This window comes from Olea europaea, chromosome 1 (genome assembly GCF_002742605.1).
Source record: "Olea europaea var. sylvestris chromosome 1, O_europaea_v1, whole genome shotgun sequence".
In the NCBI taxonomy this organism is placed as follows: domain Eukaryota; kingdom Viridiplantae; phylum Streptophyta; class Magnoliopsida; order Lamiales; family Oleaceae; genus Olea; species Olea europaea.
The window spans coordinates 30809633-30831763 of record NC_036237.1 but is presented as its reverse complement, the minus strand read 5'-3'; the positions used below and the strand labels follow the sequence as shown (position 1 = coordinate 30831763).

Sequence of the window (22131 nt, the reverse complement as noted above, 5' to 3'; positions counted from 1 at the left end):
TTTTGAACCTCAAAAGCTCCTTTTGACTTTTCAAAAATTATACCAAACGAACTCGTAGTCTAAAAGATTAAGCCAATAAAGAGGGGCGAATTTATTTATTTAGGAGGGAATCATCAATACTTTCATAATCTTGTGAGAGGTCAACACAAACAATCAAAAGAAGAATAAGAGTGTATAATTTTATATAAGCCCTTCACAATAGACTGAAACATCAAACGAGAACTAAAAAATTAATTTTTCAAATTGTGACTGAATGAACACAAGATGGACATCTTTCATGCAGAAATGCCAAAAACCAAGTGCAAAGAATGTTAAGTCCCACAATGTGGACCACGTGGGTTAAATTGTACATAAATTATATTTATTTAATCAAAAACAAGTGCATGCAGAAACAGATAGGGTAAAGACTTACCAAAACCATCGTATGTGCATAAAAGTTAAGCAAAACTACGACTTGCTACATAAAAATGATCATCAACAAATCCAGGTGCAGATAACGAACCACTTAACCAAATTCCCTCTTTTATTGCATCAGTGCAGCAACATACTCTGCTTCTGTGGAAGATAGTGCAGCAACATTTTGAAGTTGAGATTTTCAACTTACAACAATTCTACATAAGGTATAAAAATATGATGAAATTGATCTCCTATTATCCTTATCTCCAGCAAAAATTTGAATATCCCTTTAAAGTCGCACCACATTTTCTCAATTTAAACATTAAACCTAAGTTTGATGTGCCTTTAAGATATCTTAATGACCATTTCAAGGCACTCCAGTGTTCTTGCCAGTTTAGCTATTCAGAAAATCTTCCAATAAATAGTTGAGATGAGTTCAATCTTCCATGTAACATTTTACTTTTATTTTTTATTTTATTTCACCCCTAAAGAGCGTCGTTTCGAAGACAGTATAAAAAGTTAAAGAGACTTCAGTTTCATTTCTGACCTAAACTGTCGCCATTTCTTCTGGTTTTTTGCTTTCTATGCTCTCTTGGAGAAACTCTACAAGGTCCTTGATTTTTTGGAATTGGAAGATAATTATATATTTTTGACAAGAAAAATATGTGTGCTCTCTAACCTCCATTTCTCTCACAAAACAAAGGCGGATATATCATTTTTGGCTATTTATTTTGTAACCTTATTTGTTTGTTACTCTAATGTCGCTGATCCATTTGTGTGTCTAGGATTTTGATCATTTCTTATTTCGTTAAGGAGCCGAATTGAGGATATGATTAGGGATGACAAAAAAACATGTCCAACCCAATACCCACAAGCCCCACTCCGAATGGGGGCAAGGATTACCGACCCAATCGGATAAACGGGATGGTGGTCATTGTCTCGAAACGGGTATGGAAAACATGGTCCATGTCCCACTACCCGTCCCTTTTAAAGTTAATTTGAAATTTAAAGTTTTAATTAAACGAAAAGAAAAGATTTATCATCATTTTTAAAAAAGAGCATAAGGTGTTCTTTAAAAATTGGGGGAAAAAAAGTAATATTATATTCACTAACTAAAGATATAAAACATAAAACGTAAAAATAAAAAATAAAATGGAATGATAAATGGGGCATGAGACCTACCCTGTCCAACTCGATTTCGTCCCATACCAGTCCTATCCACTTTAATCGAGTATGAGGGGGGAGGAAGATAACAAAAATACCCGACAAGATGGAGGACGGGAATGACTGACCCCTCCTCAAACTCCCCACATTCCCGTCCCTAGATGCTCAATGTTTTTTTAAACCATCATCTACTTGGGAAGAAAATATTATAAATTTTAATGTATAGATAAATTAAAAATTCGTTTTAATTATTATCAAAACAATTGACAGCAGACAGTTAGAACATCGTATGATCAATTTTTAAACAATTTTGACTTCAAAATGCATATTGAATCTGTGGTCGAACAGTTTCAATTACTTACAAAAATTAACTATGAGTTAAAAACTTGAACATCAGATGTAACGTGGTAAATCTTAAAGGAAAACATTCACAGGCCCCCATACCATGAGTCAAACAATTCACTATTTTCAATTTCGCAAAATTAATAAAAACAATTAAATGAAATTTAAGAACTCCCTTGTGTCTTCTTCTTTTGACTTGTTAATGAAGTGAAATTAAATCATCCAGTCTTGACTTTATCATAATGCAAAATCAATTGTAAAGCTTGTGTCGTGACTTGATAATGCAAAACACGCGTACATGCGATAATTCCTTTCATGAAGGTCAGATCGTGCCACAGAAAAAATTAAAAGCGACTTGGTATAAAAGATTAAGTCAATAAAGAGAGACGAATTTATTTATTTAGGAGAGAATCATCAATACTTCCATAATCTTGTGAGAAGTCAACACAAACAATCAAAAGAAGAATAAGAGCATAGAATTTTATATAAGCCCTTCACAATAGACTGAAATATAAAACGAGAACTTAAAAAACTAATTTTTCAAATAGAGACTGAATGAACACAAAATGGACATTCAGTCAAGTCGAAATGCCAAAAAACAAATGTCAAGTCCCACAATGTGGGCCCCGTTGGATATATTGTGCATTAATTATATTCATTTAACCAAAAATAAGTGCATGCAAATACAGATAGAGTAACGACTTACCGAAACCATGGTATGCGCATAAAAGTTAAGCAAAACCAAGACTTGGCTGACACGTAAAAATAATAAGGAGATGAATGAAGTGAGATATGCGAATGCAAATCTCCATAAGGCGGATTTCACCCCTAAACCGGTGCTTACTGGAGTAAATTAGTGTCCGCCTCCCAACATACAACGTTTCTTCCAAAATATTAATTTTGCCATGTGAACCAACTTTTGACTATATTCTTCTAGAATGGAAAAGATTGAATACTAAATATTGAACACGAAACTCAAAAATAATATGGAAATTATTTTGATAGAATTTGAAGAAATAAAGAATAAAAATCAATCATTAATTTGGAGAGAAGAAAACAGAATTAAGAGGGTTCTACTTATAGATTTTCATGTGTTACTTCCTACCGGATGCATCTTTTGGCAAAATTGATGTTAACCGTTAGATCGCAAATTTTATAATTAATGGTCTAGGTTACACCTTAATAAAAGGTCATGACTTTTCATTGTGCACATTTTGCAGTTGAAGAGTCGCAACCACTTGTTACACTTATTGAAGACTTATTCCAATTTACCCATTTTGAACTTTTATATACCCTTAAATTCCAACAAGCATTTTGAACTTTTTATATACCCTTAAATTCCAACAGGCCCTACCACGAAATAACAAAATCATTATATCCCAATACTCATCCCCCCTAAAGAAGAGTACATTCAATGTCTTCTTTTTGAAGCGGCACAAAAAAGGACTAATCACGATAGAATTAATCTATTTTGTACAATCATGCTCTTGACAATTAATGGATGACAATGTTGGTGTTGTCAAAATTCGAGCTATTGATTTAGAAAATAATTTTTGAAATGGATGAATAAGATGTTGCTAAATGTGAGTTGTCAACCAAATTTGTCAAACTAGATTGTACATGTAGATTCACAGCTCCCCGTGCCAATTTAACAATAATTGTATTTTCTTTAAGTCTTGAAGTTTTTCCAGAATTGAAGGACTTCAATTTGCAACCATGTGAAGGATTTTTAGGACCAACTTATCTATCTCATCTTCCTTTTTCTCATACACGACAAAAGCGAGAAATGCAATGGAACTCCTGCATAGTCCAAAGACAAAAACCAAATGGCAACTGGGGTGTGATCTTGGACTTCACTTCAAAGTTTATTTGGCACCCTCACTAAATATGAGCATTTTATTAGAATAATGCTATTTGCAATCGCTCACTGCGACAGTCGTCCTACGTGACATATACATGGCAGGTGGTTAGTTGATACATTAATGAATAAAAAAACTACCACATTAATGTATCAAATAACCACCTATCATGTGTATGCCGAGCGACTGCAAATAGCATTACTTATTTTATTAGTTAATTGCTTAATAATCAATATCATAAAGAAGAGCTTGTTTAATATTCACCCTGTAAAACTTCCATTTTAAAGGAGCAACTTGGTATCTTCATTCTTCCAATCACATAATATCTGTAGACACTTGTGTATACAGTCCAATCCGCTGTACTCTTGTGCATTATGTCCTTGTCACATTTCATGCATTTCATCTTAGATCTACATAAACTCAATGGTTGACCAAGTCCAGAAATCTAGTGTAGATTTTGAGTGAAATATCAAAGGCATTAGGTATTGATGTCTCATTCAACAACTTGATAGGAATACATGATTTTCCTAGAAGATACCATACGTTCAATTACCGTTTGCACAACTCTCTATTCAATACCCATTCAGATTTAGACATAAGCTAATTGCATACACGTGGATATGTTGACTTAAAGCTTTTAGGATAAAGATACTTGTCCAGGGCCACATGGCACCCTGGACGTCCAGTAGGGTTCAACCTTTTAAAAGAATTTACACATCTTTTTAACCAAAAAAATGAAGGAAAATGTTATGAATCGGACCAGATTTGAAACCAGTTTAATAAAAGCGGAACAGTTTCGATATTAGTTTACTATGAAAAGATAAAAGATTAAGACAATTATATGAAGTAAAATTACTAGAGCACATAAGAAAATAATTTGCAGAAGATGGATATTTTATTATAATATGAAATGAAATATATGATTAATAATTGAGATTGACACACTATCACATCTTGTAATTGATCATCATATTGACGTATAGATTATATTTTCAAAGTAAACGAACAATTTGGGTTTATCATGCCTCATGACACTTCTCATCACGTGTATTACTCTACATATTGTTAGATGTCAATATGGAATGAAGAAAGTGAATTAATAAATTTAGGTGAATTAATAATAAATTAAAATGATAATTCATATTAGATTAAAATAATAATTCACATTGTTAAACATCGAGATCGAAAACCTAGTTGATCAAACACAAAAAGAAGAACTAGAATAATGATATTTCTAATTAATTAATGAACAAGTGTTTAACATTTATAGAAATAATTAATTGAATTGCTTATTAATGAGCTTAAACAAATTGATTAGATTGATTAACTTATGGGTTAAGTTTAATTAATTAAATATTGAACCGAGTTAAACTTGATGAATGGCTCAAGCCCACTTAAACTTCTATTAATAAGCTATTAGAGCATATAATAATCTTGCTAGCAAAAAATTAAAAAAAATAAATGTATAATTTTTATAATAGTTTCTATTTAAACGCAAATAAGATCTCTGAGAAAAATTTCGCTGCGCATAAGTAAATTTCCAACACTAAAATTACTCAAAACAAAATTATTCATGAAATACAATGGCATGCCTTCTTCAACGTAAAATTGGAAAAGGACGTAACAAGAACGAGAGCAAGACTTTCAAGTTTAGCACGAAAACCAGTGTTCCCAGACATTTTTCACTAGGAACTAAAAGCAATATAGAGAATCATTAATAACTGAAAATGCATTTTGCTTATGGAATTTACATGAAAGCTGCTTGCAACGAGCCTGCAACTTGCCAAGAATATACATTTCTCGTCCTCAACCCCCACACACAAGGTGCACCCAGGGAAAAAAAAAATGAAAACGCGTAATCAAACTGCAAGAATAATTGGGGTAAATACAAGGAAAAGGAAAAATAATTAGGAAAATCCACGAACAGATCTCTATTCCTCATGCTTTAATCAGCGACCCCAGAATTCGCAACAGTTGAAAGACGAATGCCAAAATTACTCAAACCCATATGATCTTCCCTGCTAATGAAGCCCAAATGAAGGGCAGGAAACAGAGAGAAGAAACCGCATGTCACTGAGCTAGGTCCTCGCTTCCTATGCCAACACTCGATTTGTCAACCATCCGTACATTGTACTGTTCATATACTCTTGCCCGGTTCTCTGCCCACCATTGTTCTGCTTGTTTTTCACTAAACCGCTTCCGACTGCATTTCAACATTGACAAACATGGTTTTTTCAGATATAAAAATCATTTCTGTGATTTCATTTTCTTCAGCTAACATAAAGACCTACCCACCCACCCTTTTCATAACCTAGCAAAGGAAGGAACAAACAATACGAGTAGCACTGCTAAAATGTGTCTCTTGAAGTAACACACTCAATAACAGACTTATATGATTTTTAATCATACTTACCTGCTGTACTTTGTGACTTTACACCAGATAAAGGTAACTATGACCATTTTAAATAATTAAGGATACTAATACCATGACCATAACCAGGCACGAACAGATCCAACCATTAGAATCTTGGATATCAATACCGTGAAGGTAACTTGTTCAAGCCTTAATGTTCACAAGGAGGGCAAGAGCAAGCAAAAACTGGCATCCAGCTTTTATGCAATCATTAAGTCATTATACAAACTTATCCAGCAAGTATAATGTAAGGATCATAACAAAATAGGCCTGAAACAAAGACATACTAGAGTTCAAAGTAACATACCTGAAACGAACTCTCTTAAGATCCTTGAGACCTCCAGGTAAGGAGGTAAGGGTGATATAAACACCAGGTTCGTCTTGCTCAACCCATTCATTCTCATTGCGAGAATCACTTTCTTTTGTTTTATTCCCGTTTCTTGCCATTGCTTCTAGGTGACCTTGTCTATTGTGACCAAAGCTGTGATTACTTGCAATGCTTGGTCCATTAGAAACCAACTGGTTGCTTAGATCATTTGATTCCAGTTCCTGGGCATTTATTTGACCATTCAAACGGACGAGAGAGGCAATTGAAACGTCATTGGATACAGGAGTGGAGCCGAGAGAAGTAAAGGAAGGAGATTTGTTGTTTCGAGTAGAACCCACAGGAAGCCTTTCAGCCATTTCCTTCAGCTATACACGTACAGAGAATAAATTGTGTCATCAAGTGAAGCCATCAAAAAGGAAGTGTATAATAAAACTGAAATAGGAGCCCATTTACAGTTTTCTAAAAACCAGAAGGGTAATATAAAACGAATTCACACATAAACCTCGTTGAATTAATTTGTCCCATTTAAAAGAAGAAAACTCCGCATACTTGAACAGACATTGTCAATTACAAATATAAAACAGAGCAGCAATTGACAGTGACAAATGGAACAGGAAAAAGGTTTGACATGTACTTGTCTCAAATGTTAATGAATATAAATTTGGAATAACCTCAGATTCTGTTAAGGAAAAAATGCATGATTTCTATCCTAAGATACGTGCAAACAAATTGGACATTTATATAATTAATGACCATAAAAACTGGTCTTACTTGTGCAGTAAGTGACTTAATCACTTCTTTGGCTGCTTTGCATTTGGCAGTCTCTTCCCCTGCAATGGCTATTGCGTCCTTCAGCTGCTTAGTAGTTCTTTCTAGCTCTATCTCTTGAAACTGAGCCTTGCGAGTAAGATTCTCGACCTAAGACAAAAGATATGTCAGATGCATATTCTGTGGAGCCAACTCAACTCACAACTTCAACCAGGTGTCAAATCTTCATTAAAGCATAACGGGTATGCATTTGTCCCCTTGGAAGTTAAAAAAATTATTCAAGCATGGTAAGTGCCACATCCACCCCTACCAAAAAGAAGAAGAGGAAGGGGTGTTGGATATACTGGTTGCCAAGGACACTGCAAAGTGCAGTGCACATAACAAGACCGTTTTGAGAGGTGGAACAAGACCATTTAAACAGATTCATATGTGTGACTGTACTTATGGCCACAATATATAATGGAATAGTGAACTCACTTTAGCTTTATAAGCCTAACTGTCAAATCGAGAACTCCCTCTCCCATATATAAAGTATTATAAATTAGCTTTCAAATGCATCTTCACATCCATAACTAATAACAGGCACTAAATAGAGAAAGGTATTTGCAGAGCAGAAGACATGGACGCTTGATCCCTTGTCTATTCTATTCTTTCATTGCCAAAAAGGATAAAACCTCTGGGACAGATTTGCTAAAACTCCGAATTGTAAACAGTGACTCATGCTCTCTTCAACATTAACATTTTACCAAGCAGGAAAGGATCGCTTCTTTCATATGATGTAACTGCAGATCATTTGAAAAGTATCTTCATTTTTTCCTCAAATTAATAACCACCCATTCCTACTGTAGTGTAAAACTTCAACATAAGACAAAAGGATGTAAAAGAAGGCAACAACATGATCAAATGGTAAGGCGAGTCAAAATGTACCTGTGCCCTTAGTTTAATAACTTCTTGGCCAAGGCTATCACTAGTCCTTTTTGCATCATCCAATACAACCTTTGGTGAAGTAAGTCCACCCAATGTGGGGGTCGGTGTAGTGGAACGGGGAGGACTAAGCCGTCTCGATACTGGTGATGTTGCTCTAGAAACAATTCTTGATCCAGGAACCGAAGCTGAGAAAAATTTTTTGGACGATCCAAATACTGGATTAAAAGATTTAGAGATATTAAAAGCCCCCCATTGGGAACTTCCATTGGGTATAGGTGATACACGGCTGCTGTTAAATTCCAATTTTTTGTTTCTCTTTGAAGTGCGGCTCTCCACTTGCTTCAAGGATTCCATTGAAGAAAATCTAACTAGATGAGAATGAGATTTGGTGTCCAACTTGTTATCTTTGTCAATAAGATCATTTGGACCCTGATTTATACTTCCTCTTCTACTCAGAGATGACTGAGATGATGTGTCAGTTTCAATAGCTTTCTTCAATTTATTGAAACAACTATCACAAACTCGATATAGCTTGTTGGGATTTGGAGCCATAGAAGCCCTCATAGACTTCTTGCTGCTGCATGAATGACAAAAGACGAGTCCACAGTTATAACAATTGTGACGTTTTCTTTTGAAATTAAATGGCAAGCGGCAGCCAGAACACATGGACTGATCAACCCCAGAGACCCACTTATGAAGGCAGATAGCTGCAGTAAAATTAGTACCGCAAGCAATACTTTTGACTTGCTTGTCTTTCAAAGCTTCAACTAAAGTTGGAGAACTTCGGTCATCTATATCCCCATGACCCAATCTACCATTTGCTCCCTTCCCCCACGTATAAACTTCGGTTCTCGAGGTGAGAACAGCAACGTGATAGGCACCACATGCTATCTCCTCCACAAAACTCTTTGCAAGTTTTCCTTCAACACGAGATGGAAGCTTCCCATCAGCTTGAGGGTTTCCTAACTGTCCATATACAGGACTGCCCATTGTGTATACATGGCCAGAGGTTGTAAGAGCAACTGTCATGCTATGTCCACAAACAACCTGGCAAAAGTTCGGTTCAACAAGAGCAGCAACACAGGTTGGAACAAGTTTTGATTCCTTATCACCATGTCCAAGTCGACCTTTATCCCCATCTCCCCATGTGAAAAGTTTGCCTGAAGAATTACCAGAGCTTGAGTTTGCCACCATAACTTCAACAACAGCAGCAGTGTGCCAAACACCACAAGCTGCCCGTACAGTGCGAAGCCCCTTCAGGGATTCTACTTCTCTAGGTTTAGAAACACTTTCCCGATCACCATGACCAAGAACACCAAAAGTTCCATCTCCAAAAGTAAACAACTGCCCAGCAGAGGTCACAACAGCAGTATGCCAGGGCCCACAGGAAATTGAAGAAACGTGTATTCCCTCCAGTGGTCCATTTACCCTTTTCGGCACCCAGTGACTTACTTCATTCCCATAACCAAGCAGACCACAATGACCATCACCCCAGGTGTACAAATCACCAGAAAGAGTGACAGCACAAGTATGATATTCACCACATGCAACTAGCTCAATGTTTGTATTGCTGAGGGCATCAATTAGCTTCGGATGCAAGACACTAGAATCTACACCATGCCCAAGCCTGCCTCCTGACTCCTCGCCCCAAGAAAATATCTCTCCTTGTTTGGTCACTAAGGCAGCATGTCGCCTACCGCAAGCTATGTTCTGAACATCTAGTACAACTGCAGATTCTAACGCTTTAGGCAAGAGTGAATCCATTTTGAGACCAGAGCAACTTCCAAACTTGTGTGATCCACCACCCAAAATACCATCACCAATGCCTTCTCCCCAGATGAAAACGTCACCCAACGCATCACCATCATCGGGACCGGAACCTTGACTTGATGAGCTTACGGCACTCGAAAGGCTTACTCTAAAGGCATCCATTGCCATTCCTTTCATATGAACAGGTATGCCATCTGAGCCTCCAGATGACAAGGAATGGATGGAACCACTGGCAGAATCTGAAGGAAAGAAACCCTTTGGAGGCACTGCATATAATATCACATCTGAAAATGCCTTGTCTAAACCATTTTTGGGAGAACTTTCATGAGGACTGTGGAAGCGAAGTTGATCTGCACCATCCTGCACAGGTAAAATAAGAATTATAACATCTTTAAGAACAAAAATGTCCTTATGTAGATGTACAGTAGGTCCATCCGTGTCAAGGAGCATATAGCGATTATATGTTTGCACATGAAATAAAAAAAAAAAAAAAAAAAAAAAAAAAAAAAACCCCCCTTATGTAGATGTACAGTAGGTCCATCCGTATCAAGGAGCATATAGCAATTATATGTTTGCACATGAAATATAAAAAAAGAATCAACTCGCCTTCTGCAAGCTATCACCACTTCCAAATGGAGAATGCAGTGGAGAACTTCTTCTAGTGTAAGTTCTGGGACTAGTAGCTCCTGATGAAATTCCTTCACTCCTTGATTCCGTTCTCCATTTACGCTGATGAACACGTGAAATCAATGCCTTCAGCCCACTAATCCATACCTCTGCTTCTTCCTTGTCCTTGCATATCTGCAAAAAAAGGCATCGAATTGAGGGATAAGACTTCAGAAACCCAACAATGTCATAAATTTCAATTTTTCCTTATTGGAAGACACGAAAAGTAAAATGATGGACTCAATAATTCTTTTCAACCGATTTGGATATGAAAATGAATCCTTTACCAGATCCAGTGATCTGTCATTGTATATCAGAGAAAAGGACTGGTACTCCTTCTCAGGCCGTGGATATCTTTGAAAAATTTGCTGGAGAAAGAAAAATATTAAAATTACATATAATCAGAACGTAAAGCTAGCATGAAATACTAAAGAATCTGCACGTAGGAATCATTAAATCCTATAAATGATTGTTCTGATGTATCATGGGGTGCTATCAATAGACTTGTAAAAATTCGGTAATGTCAAAATTCTAGCCAACGCGGGAAAAATCTTCCCGACTAGTTAGCAGGATACTATAATATGTGTTTTGAACTTCAGTAAAGTCATCTAGGCATCTTCCAGCTCTTTTCTGCATTTTAATTCCTTTTGATATATAACAATTTAACATTTTCATACTGCAGACAGTTCTCAGCCAAGTAGAGTCAAATACTTGAAAAGATATAACTCTGGTACCTTTGCATTCAATAAGCAGTCTAGCTATGAAAATGTGCTTGCAGGTGTTACATAAAAAATACACATTCCAATTTTGCGAAAAAGAAGATGAGCAAATAGTGAAATAGACATGTATTAAAGCCAGAGATTTCAGACTTAAATCATGTCTTTCAAGAAGAAGATATGCTATTAATGCTACCACATTTGGCATTTCATAGGCTACTTGTAATACAGTTTCCATGTAACTCCAATGGTAGGTTAAAATGGTCCATGGCAATACAATGTTCCCAGAATCCCGAGTTATGTAAATGGTTTTCCCAACCAAAAAGTTAGAAGTCCTCGATAAAAGGGCTCAGCTTGAAGAAAGCAGAGAAGAATGGACTTGAAGACCTAACGCTTTTCAGTATTTCTTCTTCATGAGCAAAAACCCATAAGACAATTCACATCACTTTAGAGGGTAACTGTTAGATTAAAACTTGAGTATTATTTATGATACAATCATTATTATTCTGCAAAATGATGTTGATATTCCCATCGTGTAGCAAATTCCATTTTTCAATGGAATTTTAGCAAAATATCACTTATTAACTAGGTAGTAATACATTTTGCTCATTGAGAACATTTTTATCATATGAAAGAACACTTGAACATTTGTCTCACTTTGATGCTTAATTACATAATTGACAATTTAGAAATGTCTTATTAATCAAAAAGTGTCCAACATGTGTCTAGGTTACTCACATCTACTATTTATCTCACATCTACTATTTATCTCTAAAAGGATTCAAAGGAGTGGTAGGCATTGTAACACCCAAAATTTTTATTTATTATTTTCACATGAGCTTAAATTTAGCATTGGTCATTTAGCAAGTGGAATAGTCAATGTCTAGTCTCGTCATCACACTGAAGTCCAAAGGTTAAAATGATAAGTTTAAACCACTTATTTACAACAACAACAAAAAAAAAAAAAAAAAAAGGATTTATTTTCTTATGCGTATTTTATAAAATTTATCGTATATTATATTTGGGTCAAATATTTAAGTCTCATAAAAATTGATAAAATATATCAATATTATACTCATTTTGTAGCTCATTTTAAATAACATAAGTTGAGCTCAAGAAGAAATAATTTTGGACTAGTTATATCTGAGTTATTTTGATAGAAAGAAAAGTATTCTAAAACCTATATTTTATTAAAAAAATTATATATATAAAATAATAAAAGAAAAACTTCACTTCAGGTGCGATTTCCTTGGAATTTGAAATGGTATTATAATTTAATATATTAAACATAAATCATTCATTAATTTAGATAATAAATAGTTAATTAGTATTTTTTTTTTTTTTAATTCCACACTCAATGACGTGATTGATTGGAAATAAAGAATATATTAATTGACCAATTGAATTTTCAAACTTAACTTTTGTACGTTTTGAAATTGATGGATGTTTTACTTGTTACTTATACATGTGTGTGTGTGTGTGTGTGAAGTTTTTCCTTTTACCATGCATAAAGTAATTTTCACACGTTAACACACACACACACTTGTTGAAAGGGAGTATTTCAGAATTTCACGAGTTGGGTTCTCATTCTCTTACAAACATTCTGTCCATTTTTAATTATTATCTCAAAGGAATATTTTCAAAATTTTTATATCAAGAAGTGGCAGCAAAGCACCTAGCTAAATCATCATCGGCAGATCAAAACCTACCACCAACATCGGATATTCCTCGAAGCCTTCAAAGATCACAAAATTTTGGAAATGATACCTTTATTTCCGTGTCTTCCAGCTGCCCGAGAATGAATGAATTGTGATATAGAGCCGAATAAGCCATTTATCCACAACCCGGACAGTTCACTTCCGAACATCGACAACCTAAAAGGAAGAAGGTTTGGATCTTTCAATCTTATGTCGTGAGGGATGTGACCTATGTTAGGTCCACATGAAATATCTTGAAATTTATGTGAAATTGGTAAAGAAAAAGTTATCATCCGTTTGGGGTTATGGCTTTGAAGAGTTAAGAGTCAGTGAAGCAAAGTCAACGCGATTCTACGTGGAGATGAAAGGAGCTCTGCTCTAGAACAGTTAAAAGATGTTGCAGGAGTCCATTCTCTGAATAGTAAGACGTAAAGCCAAAGATCAGGTTCGAATCCTACCCCCGCCTAATCACTTGAGATGCTAAACGAGTGGCGTACTATGGTATGAGGGTTGAGCTGTCTGGTCAATCTAGTTCTATATTATATTCGTCTAGAGGGCGAGACGAGCCGTTTATCATTACGATAGGTGTCAGGAAAATATCGAATGGATCCCAAATTGACGGGTTAGACCATCATCTCTATCCGGCGACTATCTAGAATGCTGTTGCTTCCCTTCCTTCCTTTTCCGTATGATTCTCTGCCCTTTCATGACAGATGAAAATTACAATAGGTAAGAATACATTTTGCAAAAAGTGGTAAATTCTTATTTTCTTAATGTTTATATAAATTTTGGCATGAAATACTTTAAGGCCTGAAAGTTGATTTCTATATTAAATCTTATGAGATAGACCATTAGGTCAAATATGTAAATTCTACAGGATATAAGAATTCTTAAGAAATTTCTTGAACTATTGAATATTGCGACTAGTTTGTTCTAAATCTAAAAATATCGGAATGTTATGTCATTTTATATTTATATATCGTTAATAAGAATCTATACATATTTTTTCGAGTGTTTTCAAGTATCCACTCTTACAATAACTTTTTAGATTAGAATGGGTCGTGTAGTCGTGTGGAAGATTGACCAAAGATGCTTATGGGGTAGAAAAGTAAAATTTTAGAAATGATTATTGCCAAATTTTATTTTAAGCACAACTTTATGCTTAATTATGTGCACATTATTTTTAGTATTTTTCCCATGTTCGAGCTTTCGGCATTCTATGTTAAATTTGAATTTCCATTTAAAATTATAGTGTTTTAATATGTTAATTTATATGAAAAATTTTATTTAAACTATTGGATTATTTTTATCAATTTATCGATCAAATAAAAATTGTCTTGGGGCGTAATAGGCATATGATCAAGATTATCCAAAAAGGGCAAATGCCCAACACAAAGACAAAGCCTTTTTTAGAGGGACCGTGCTTGTTCGAAGGTTATTCTTCCTTGGATAACCCAACCTCAACCACCATCAGACTTCCAGAAGATCCATTATCACCATGAAAAGGAGGGAAGGAAAAAGCCAAAACAGCACCTGAAACTCCAAAAATTGCTGAAGGCACTTTTCCTCCCTTACCCCTCAATCCTCATTAAACTCCTCCATCAAAATAATTGAAGTAGTTCTAAAATTATTTAAGCAAAAGATAGGAGAAACCGTAGAATTTTGAATTTAAGAAGCAATGATTGGCAGGGAATGGATAATGGCGACTATGGCAGGCACAAATGAGGGCAACGGATCCAAAGTCAGATGCTAGCTCAACATACTTGCACCTTAGAATACCTTGCTTTTTTCTATATGAAATCATGTAGTCGACTTGATAGTTGAGGAGATTCGAGGGTCCTAGCTGCAGTGGGTTGAGCTGTTACTCATATTGCACTCGGGAATCCTTGTGTTCGCATTTCGCTAGTTGGGGTTTTACGGGGTGCTCATTGCAAGAGTTACTATGAAAATGAGTTCAATGACAATGAAAGCTTTCTTCGATTCAACATTGTACTACAGGTTAATGAGTGGCGCACAACTTCATTATTCAGAATGCAGATATTAAATGAAAAATGAAAATAGGAAATTCTATTTGGGCCAAGGAAGTAATAACTATATCTGACAACTGAGCCAACACAGTTGATAGATGGACGCAAGTATAAAACTGATTATCTCTTAACCATATCTCTTTGTTTCTGAATTTACGTAAAGTTAAATCCATCAAAATTCAGAAAATCCTCAACTTGCACCAAATTTTGAACCATCAATAGATACGTACCATCAGTTAGTCAATAGAATTCCATTATAAAGGTAAAATATGTATTAACATTCAGTTCTGAACCACAACAATTTAACACCAAATATCAATGTGCACATGCCGTCAAGTTCTCACAGACTCGATATATGATGGCAAAGTTATAATTAGAAAAGTTACTTTCAAGCAGGAAACTTACAGTACGCTGTCCAGATATAATTCTGGACACGTGGCTCAGTTTAAGATGTTTCTCCTCTTTACCAGAAAACCAAATTAGAACAGACTCGTCCTGAAACAAAGCACAACCAATGAACAGATGTTGATTGCATTCTCAACCTTTTGTATGGGAACAAAGAAACTTATCTTCGGTATCACAGCGAAAAAGAAGCAACTAAAAAATGGCTGACAAATCAAATAAAAGCAGTTACATCCATGTTTATAATAAATAAGGCACAAAAGTACAAGCATAGTTATTAAACCCACCATTTAACACGACCCTGGACTGATCCGGTTAGCATGATTGAACCAGTGTACCGCTGAACCCATATTGACCCATAAGAACCAGATTGTTCTTGTGTAAACATGGCGAACCGGTTGAAAATGAACTGGCCAGTTCTTTGAAATGGTCTTTGAATTATTACAAAAATTATTGTCAAGGACTTGATCCCTTGACCCGGTGGATATTTTAGTGTGGACACTACCACCAGGATAATTGTCGGTACTTGTTTACATAGAAACCGCAAAATATATATTAAAAATGATCAAAATTTAAGAAATATAATTCAACTGCATTTAATCGGACTTTGATAATATTTTTAAAATACCAATGTACTCAAGAATAAATCATGAGATGCATATTTTCATCATCGACAATAAACAATTTAAAATTTTATATTTTATTTTTTACAATAAAAAAATGCAAACAACGCAAAATTTTAATTGATATTTTTTCAAAATTGTTATGTACAAAAGCATTGACCTGCTTCGACCTATGACCCATGGGTCTCACCAGTGAACCAATGACTAGTTCAGGTCTGGTAACTATGAAGAAAAGTGTTTCAAAATCCATCTCAAATCATAACATTTCACGGTATCTTGACCAACAAAATTGATAACCACTACCCTCAGCCAATCAGTGAATTACTTTTAAGGCTAGATCAGGTGATGAACCCACACGTGGAAGCAGAAACAAAAATTTCATAGTCAAGTCCCATGTTTAGCAAATAAGACGGTCAATTGCTATTAAAAAGAATCTATATATGGTCAAAAAGAACATGGAATAATAGCTTTCTAAATCTGAACATATCATACAAACTGAAACTTGAGTAAAAAGTTCCCCGTCAAATTAATTAGTAACAACGCCTTTGTGCTAAAGTAAGTAACTATTAAATCCTATCGTATTGGATTTCGTAAGATTTCCAACATTTGTAACATCTTACAATGTCTGCAGCTAATCACAGTAAGCAATCTTGTTCCGGACTAGTATCTTGCAAATTTAAACGAAATCCAATCTTCTGCACATAGATTCCTCACAAAATAATTGTGAAAAACAGAATGATCGAAGTGGATGAAAATATCATCTCAGGCTAAAATTTAAGAAGTACACTGAAGAAAAAAAGACACACCAAAGAACAAAGGAAAGAACAAATAAGTGTCTGCCCACACATCATTCAGGAGAAGAACTGGGACTTACATTTGCGAGTCGAAATGGACAAAACTTGGGTTTCCCTCTTCTTCCATACTTGAGTAAGTAGGCGCCTTTCTTAAGAGCAGTTACAGCCTGTTGTAAAGATCAGCTAATAACCAAAATTAAACATAACCAAGTATGTTTGCCGAAAGAAAGAAACTGGACTGTGCAGTATATCCAAACAAGATGAGAACAGGTTAAGGAAAATAATGTAACCAAGTATGTTTGCCGAAAGAAAGAAACTGGACTGTGCAGTATGTCGAAACAAGATGAGAACAGGTTAAGGAAAATAATATACTTCCATGGTAAATAATTAAGTCCCGTTTGTTTCCCATTATTTGTCCATTATAATGAAAAATATCATCGTTATCCATCGCATCAAGCCACCATATTTAACTTTCTATCTCTTGTGTGGAGTGTAGCGACTATATTTTCCATTCTCATTTTTGCATTAGTGTGTACCAAACAGGGTCAAAAGGAAAATTATTGCAACCACATTATTAACCGTGCATAAGTTTTTATCAAAAATTAAAAGATCTAGTCACACTCCTAAAGCTTGCAATCCGTTCCAAATCATAAAAGTTTCATCATGGGAAACTCAGAAGGTGAAGAAAAAAGGAACAAATTTTGAACACATGAAGTAACAAATGACTGGTGTAATGGGTCACAGCTTGGTCTTTGTAGGAGCTTAGTGGAAGAAGAAAGATTAATCCACTGAAATCGGGAAGGACTTGACAGGTGTGAATTTGACATTGCTACAACTTTTGACTAAATAGAATATATCAGGTTTTCGCCCAAAAAAAAAAAATGAAAAAAGAAAAAGGGCCAACTTAATGCTGGGAACAGGATTGGTGCCAAATACTTACGAGTGTCCGAATCAGCTTAATTAAACGGAATGAGAAGAAATCCAAAATCACGACAAATTGGACTAGATAACTAATCAAGCTCTCACTAAAAGCAGCTTAAAATTGAGCTCCAAGCAAACAGGAGCTCGAAATTATAACTGAAATTTTATTTACTCATGGTGGTGGTGGTACCTGCTCGATGTCTCTCTCGACGGGCCCACTAGCTCTGTTGGTGTCAGAATTGTTCATTCTATCGACGATTCGATACATCAGTCAACGAATTTTCAATTCCCCAAGCAAGCCCTAAATCTAAACCCACCATTCATCAATCACACTCATCCAATACCCTTTCTTTGTTAAGCGTCCTCAAATACAGATAAAGCAAAAATTGTAGGAATTGCACTAAATGCTACTTGAACACTGGCCAAAAAATGGTTATTCCAATAATTTTGGAGATCAATTGACTGCTAAATAAGGTCAATTTTTCGGCGTGTGTCAGTGTGTGCAGAGAGATCAGAAAAAAGTATAGAGAGGGAGTAGAATCTATCAGGAATTTGATCTGATGATTACCCGTTTGCGGAGAAGGGAAAGGACTGGACTAACAATACTAGAAAAAACTTGTGTAGAATATTGAAAAGAAAAGAAAATGAGTATTGAGTATAAAATAACTTTTTCATTTACAAGAAAGTAAAAAAGTAAAAGTTATTTCCCAACCTTTGCTTAAGAGTAAGTTTGACTTAGGGCTCATTGGATAATATTTCGAAAAATTAAAAGTTATTTTTGAAAGAAATAATTATAATTGTGCCCTTGAGCCTTTCAAAATATTGCAGGTGTTTTTCCTAACCTTTCATTTGTTATACTCGTGGTTCCAAACTTTTTAATTACATGCATTTGGAGTCGGAATAGTAGAAAACATTGATATTTCTATTAGTTGATAGAAAAAAATTGGGTTTAACTACATTTTTAATATTTTTATAAATGATAAAATAATATCTTTCTATTTATCACATTAAACAATTAAAATAATTAAATTTAAAAACTAAAAAATGAAATAAAAAGTAAATATCATCCTCTTCACCCACCCCAACCAAAAAAAATCCCAAAACAAAATCAAAATCACCTCGTACTCTCTGGCACCATCACACACCAACCTCAAACCGCTACCATCATCACCACCTCCATCGTTTCCCTTCAAATCCATCATTGCAATCCAAGTACATTCATATCATCTTCGTGTAATAGTTCAAGGAGCGAGTCAAGTGGCAGAGATTTTGGACTCAGCGACCGATCTTTTCATTTACAAGAAAGTAAAAAAGTAAAAGTTATTTCCCAACCTTTGCTTAAGAGTAAGTTTGACTTAGGGCTCATTGGATAATATTTCGAAAAATTAAAAGTTATTTTTGAAAGAAATAATTATAATTGTGCCCTTGAGCCTTTCAAAATATTGCAGGTGTTTTTCCTAACCTTTCATTTGTTATACTCGTGGTTCCAAACTTTTTAATTACATGCATTTGGAGTCGGAATAGTAGAAAACATTGATATTTCTATTAGTTGATAGAAAAAAAATTGGGTTTAACTACATTTTTAATATTTTTATAAATGATAAAATAATATCTTTCTATTTATCACATTAAACAATTAAAATAATTAAATTTAAAAACTAAAAAATGAAATAAAAAGTAAATACCATCCTCTTCACCCACCCCAACCAAAAAATATCCCAAAACAAAATCAAAATCACCTCGTACTCTCTGGCACCACCACACACCAACCTCAAACCGCTACCATCATCACCACCTCCATCGTTTCCCTTCAAATCCATCATTGCAATCCAAGTACATTCATATCATCTTCGTGTAATAGTTCAAGGAGCGAGTCAAGTGGCAGAGATTTTGGACTCAGCGACCGATCTAAAGACGAGTCATCAAATTTCAGGACTCAACCCAAATCGACCCCCATTTATTGGATGATAAAAATAATTTATATAGTTGATTGAAAAAATCCAGGACCTTCATTGAGAACCCTATTTTTGTTAAGCACCTCAAGGTCGTTGACATGATTATTGAGCTTTTGCAATAATGGAATCAAAGTCGTTTTAGGTCTTAAGCTTGCAATCAATGGTGTCGACAACTGGCAAAGGTCAGGAAAAGAGATCCGCTGCCAAGCAGGTAGCGGAGCACAGGGATTGAAAAAAAGTCCATGAAAAGCAAGTTTACGTAGCCAACGACTAATGAAAATTTCAAAAGATGGTTTCTAAAGCTGTCATTTGGTTCTTATCAGCACTCGCATTCCCTTGAAGATTTGAATAAGAGAAATGGACTCCAAAAGGGAGATGATATGTACAATTTTTGTAGGATCCAACCACCCACAACATCATGCTCGAAGTCATGATTACCTCAAGCACTCTCCTAGGACTAGAACATCCTCAAGTTTATGTGGTCAAGTTCGATGTCAATCTCTCCCTAAGCCCTTGGACATCTATGTACCTGACTTTCCTTTTCTCCTCCATTTCTATCAAGATATTCCCAATTTCAGTATCCTTAAGGATCAAACCCCGACGAGTGAGCTCAAGATATTCTGACCCACATGATTTCGGTCATCGGGGTTGAGTCCCTTTGAGGTAGTGTACATAACCTCGAGGAGGTGATCGTGTCCATTAACGAAATCACTAATGCTATTAATCTAATAGGACTTTACCACCAAAATTTTGTACTTATACAAACATTTTATCTCACAACTCCAATCAAATTACAACTCCTAGGTATAGAAAGACTCCAAAACACTTCACAACTCTTTAATCAGATAAGGATGTCCAATTGATTTATTCTATTAGGAGTGCACTACTCAATCTTACTAGAAGTATAGCCTTTGATCATTATTCAGGTACGCTTTTACATTTAGAGCTTGTTTGAGCACCATTTTTACTAAATAATGTATTTTGAAATGATAGGTCGATGGAAAATGTGTAGCTAAAAAATAAGAATTTTTTTGGATTTGTTGTAATATTATTCCATTGAAGAATGTGTAATTGAAAATAAGAAAGAGAAAAATGTATTTTTGAAATAATGGGAATTAAACAAGAAGTCAATTTATAGTCTTACGCTTATATTTTCCCCTCTCGCTAACTTAATCATCGTAGGGGTGAGGAGATCGCATCTCGTTGCCTTTATCTCAGGCACTGGAGATTTTGTGTTTTTTTTTTTTTTTTTTGGTCCTCTAGCTTGAAAATCAGTAGGTACATATATTTGATAGCATCAAGAGACAATCATTATCTATATATTCTTGATCGTTGGATTGATGTGTTCTTACACCACTGCTTCTGTCATTGCCTTAACATCTCGAGAAAAGGTTGTGGCTGGTTCAAAGGGAAATGATGGAGGCGGTGGTGATGGTGGCAGTTAAAGGTTTGTGTGCGATGGTGCCGAACGGAGTGGGGGTGATTTTGATTTAATTATCGTAGTGGAAAAAGAAGATGATGTTTAATTTATTTTTAATTTATATATTTTTTTAGTTTTTAATTTAATTATTTTAGTTGTTTAATGTAGTAAATAGAAGGTTAATATTTTTACCTTTCATAAAAATATCAAAAATGTGGTCAAATTCGATTTTTTTGTCAACTAAAAGAAATATGAATGGCTATCATCTATTTGGACTCCAGACACACGCAATTGAACAAGTGCAACAAATGAAATGTTAGAAAAAAAAAACTGCAATTATAATTTGATGAGTGTTTAGAGAGAATTGATCAGGGGCACAACTGCAATTATAATTTGAAATTAAGAAATTGGATAGATGAGTTTTTAGAGAAAATTGATTTAAGATGAAATTTTTAGGAAACTTTATCAAATAGTTTCTTACTATTTATTGTTAAAAAAAATTCGCTTATAAATAATATAAATAAAATAACTCTTTAATGCTATCCAAACATAGTTAACTTACGAGTGATTTTGACTTAAATCGAGCATTTCTTGACTTTAAACCATACGTGAAGAAAATTAAACATAAAAAAGTCATTTGCAGTGAAAAAATTCAAAAGGATAGAGAGCGACTAAGGATATAATGAATGGATTATCACAAACACTATAGATAATTGCGAATTGGATTGAGTGTTAATTAAATTTAACCAGTGAAATTTCCATAGAAAAATATATAAATTTTACCAATAAAATATAATTAGCTTGAATTTTGTACATTTGACCGTAAAATGAAGTTTCAAAAATTAATATTTCAAAATAGTTTCACCAATATTTTCGATTACAAATTTTATACTTAATCACCAAATTAAAAAAATTAAACAAAGAAGTAGTCATGAAGAATTTA

General features: G+C 34.6%; 1 protein-coding gene across 1 annotated transcript; it reads right to left on the bottom strand.

The window, feature by feature from the left end:
• Window positions 1-5469: 5469 nt before the first annotated feature.
• On the bottom strand, window positions 5470-18439 carry LOC111400821 (PH, RCC1 and FYVE domains-containing protein 1-like). Its single transcript, XM_023028239.1, has 9 exons — window positions 18004-18439; window positions 16973-17059; window positions 15479-15568; window positions 10921-11001; window positions 10574-10768; window positions 8198-10327; window positions 7274-7420; window positions 6482-6867; window positions 5470-5964 (listed from the first exon to the last, which is right to left on the bottom strand). Exons 1-9 carry the CDS (start codon window positions 18079-18081, stop codon window positions 5832-5834), a joined length of 3327 nt encoding a protein of 1108 aa, XP_022884007.1. The 5' UTR covers window positions 18082-18439; the 3' UTR covers window positions 5470-5831.
• Window positions 18440-22131: the final 3692 nt, after the last annotated feature.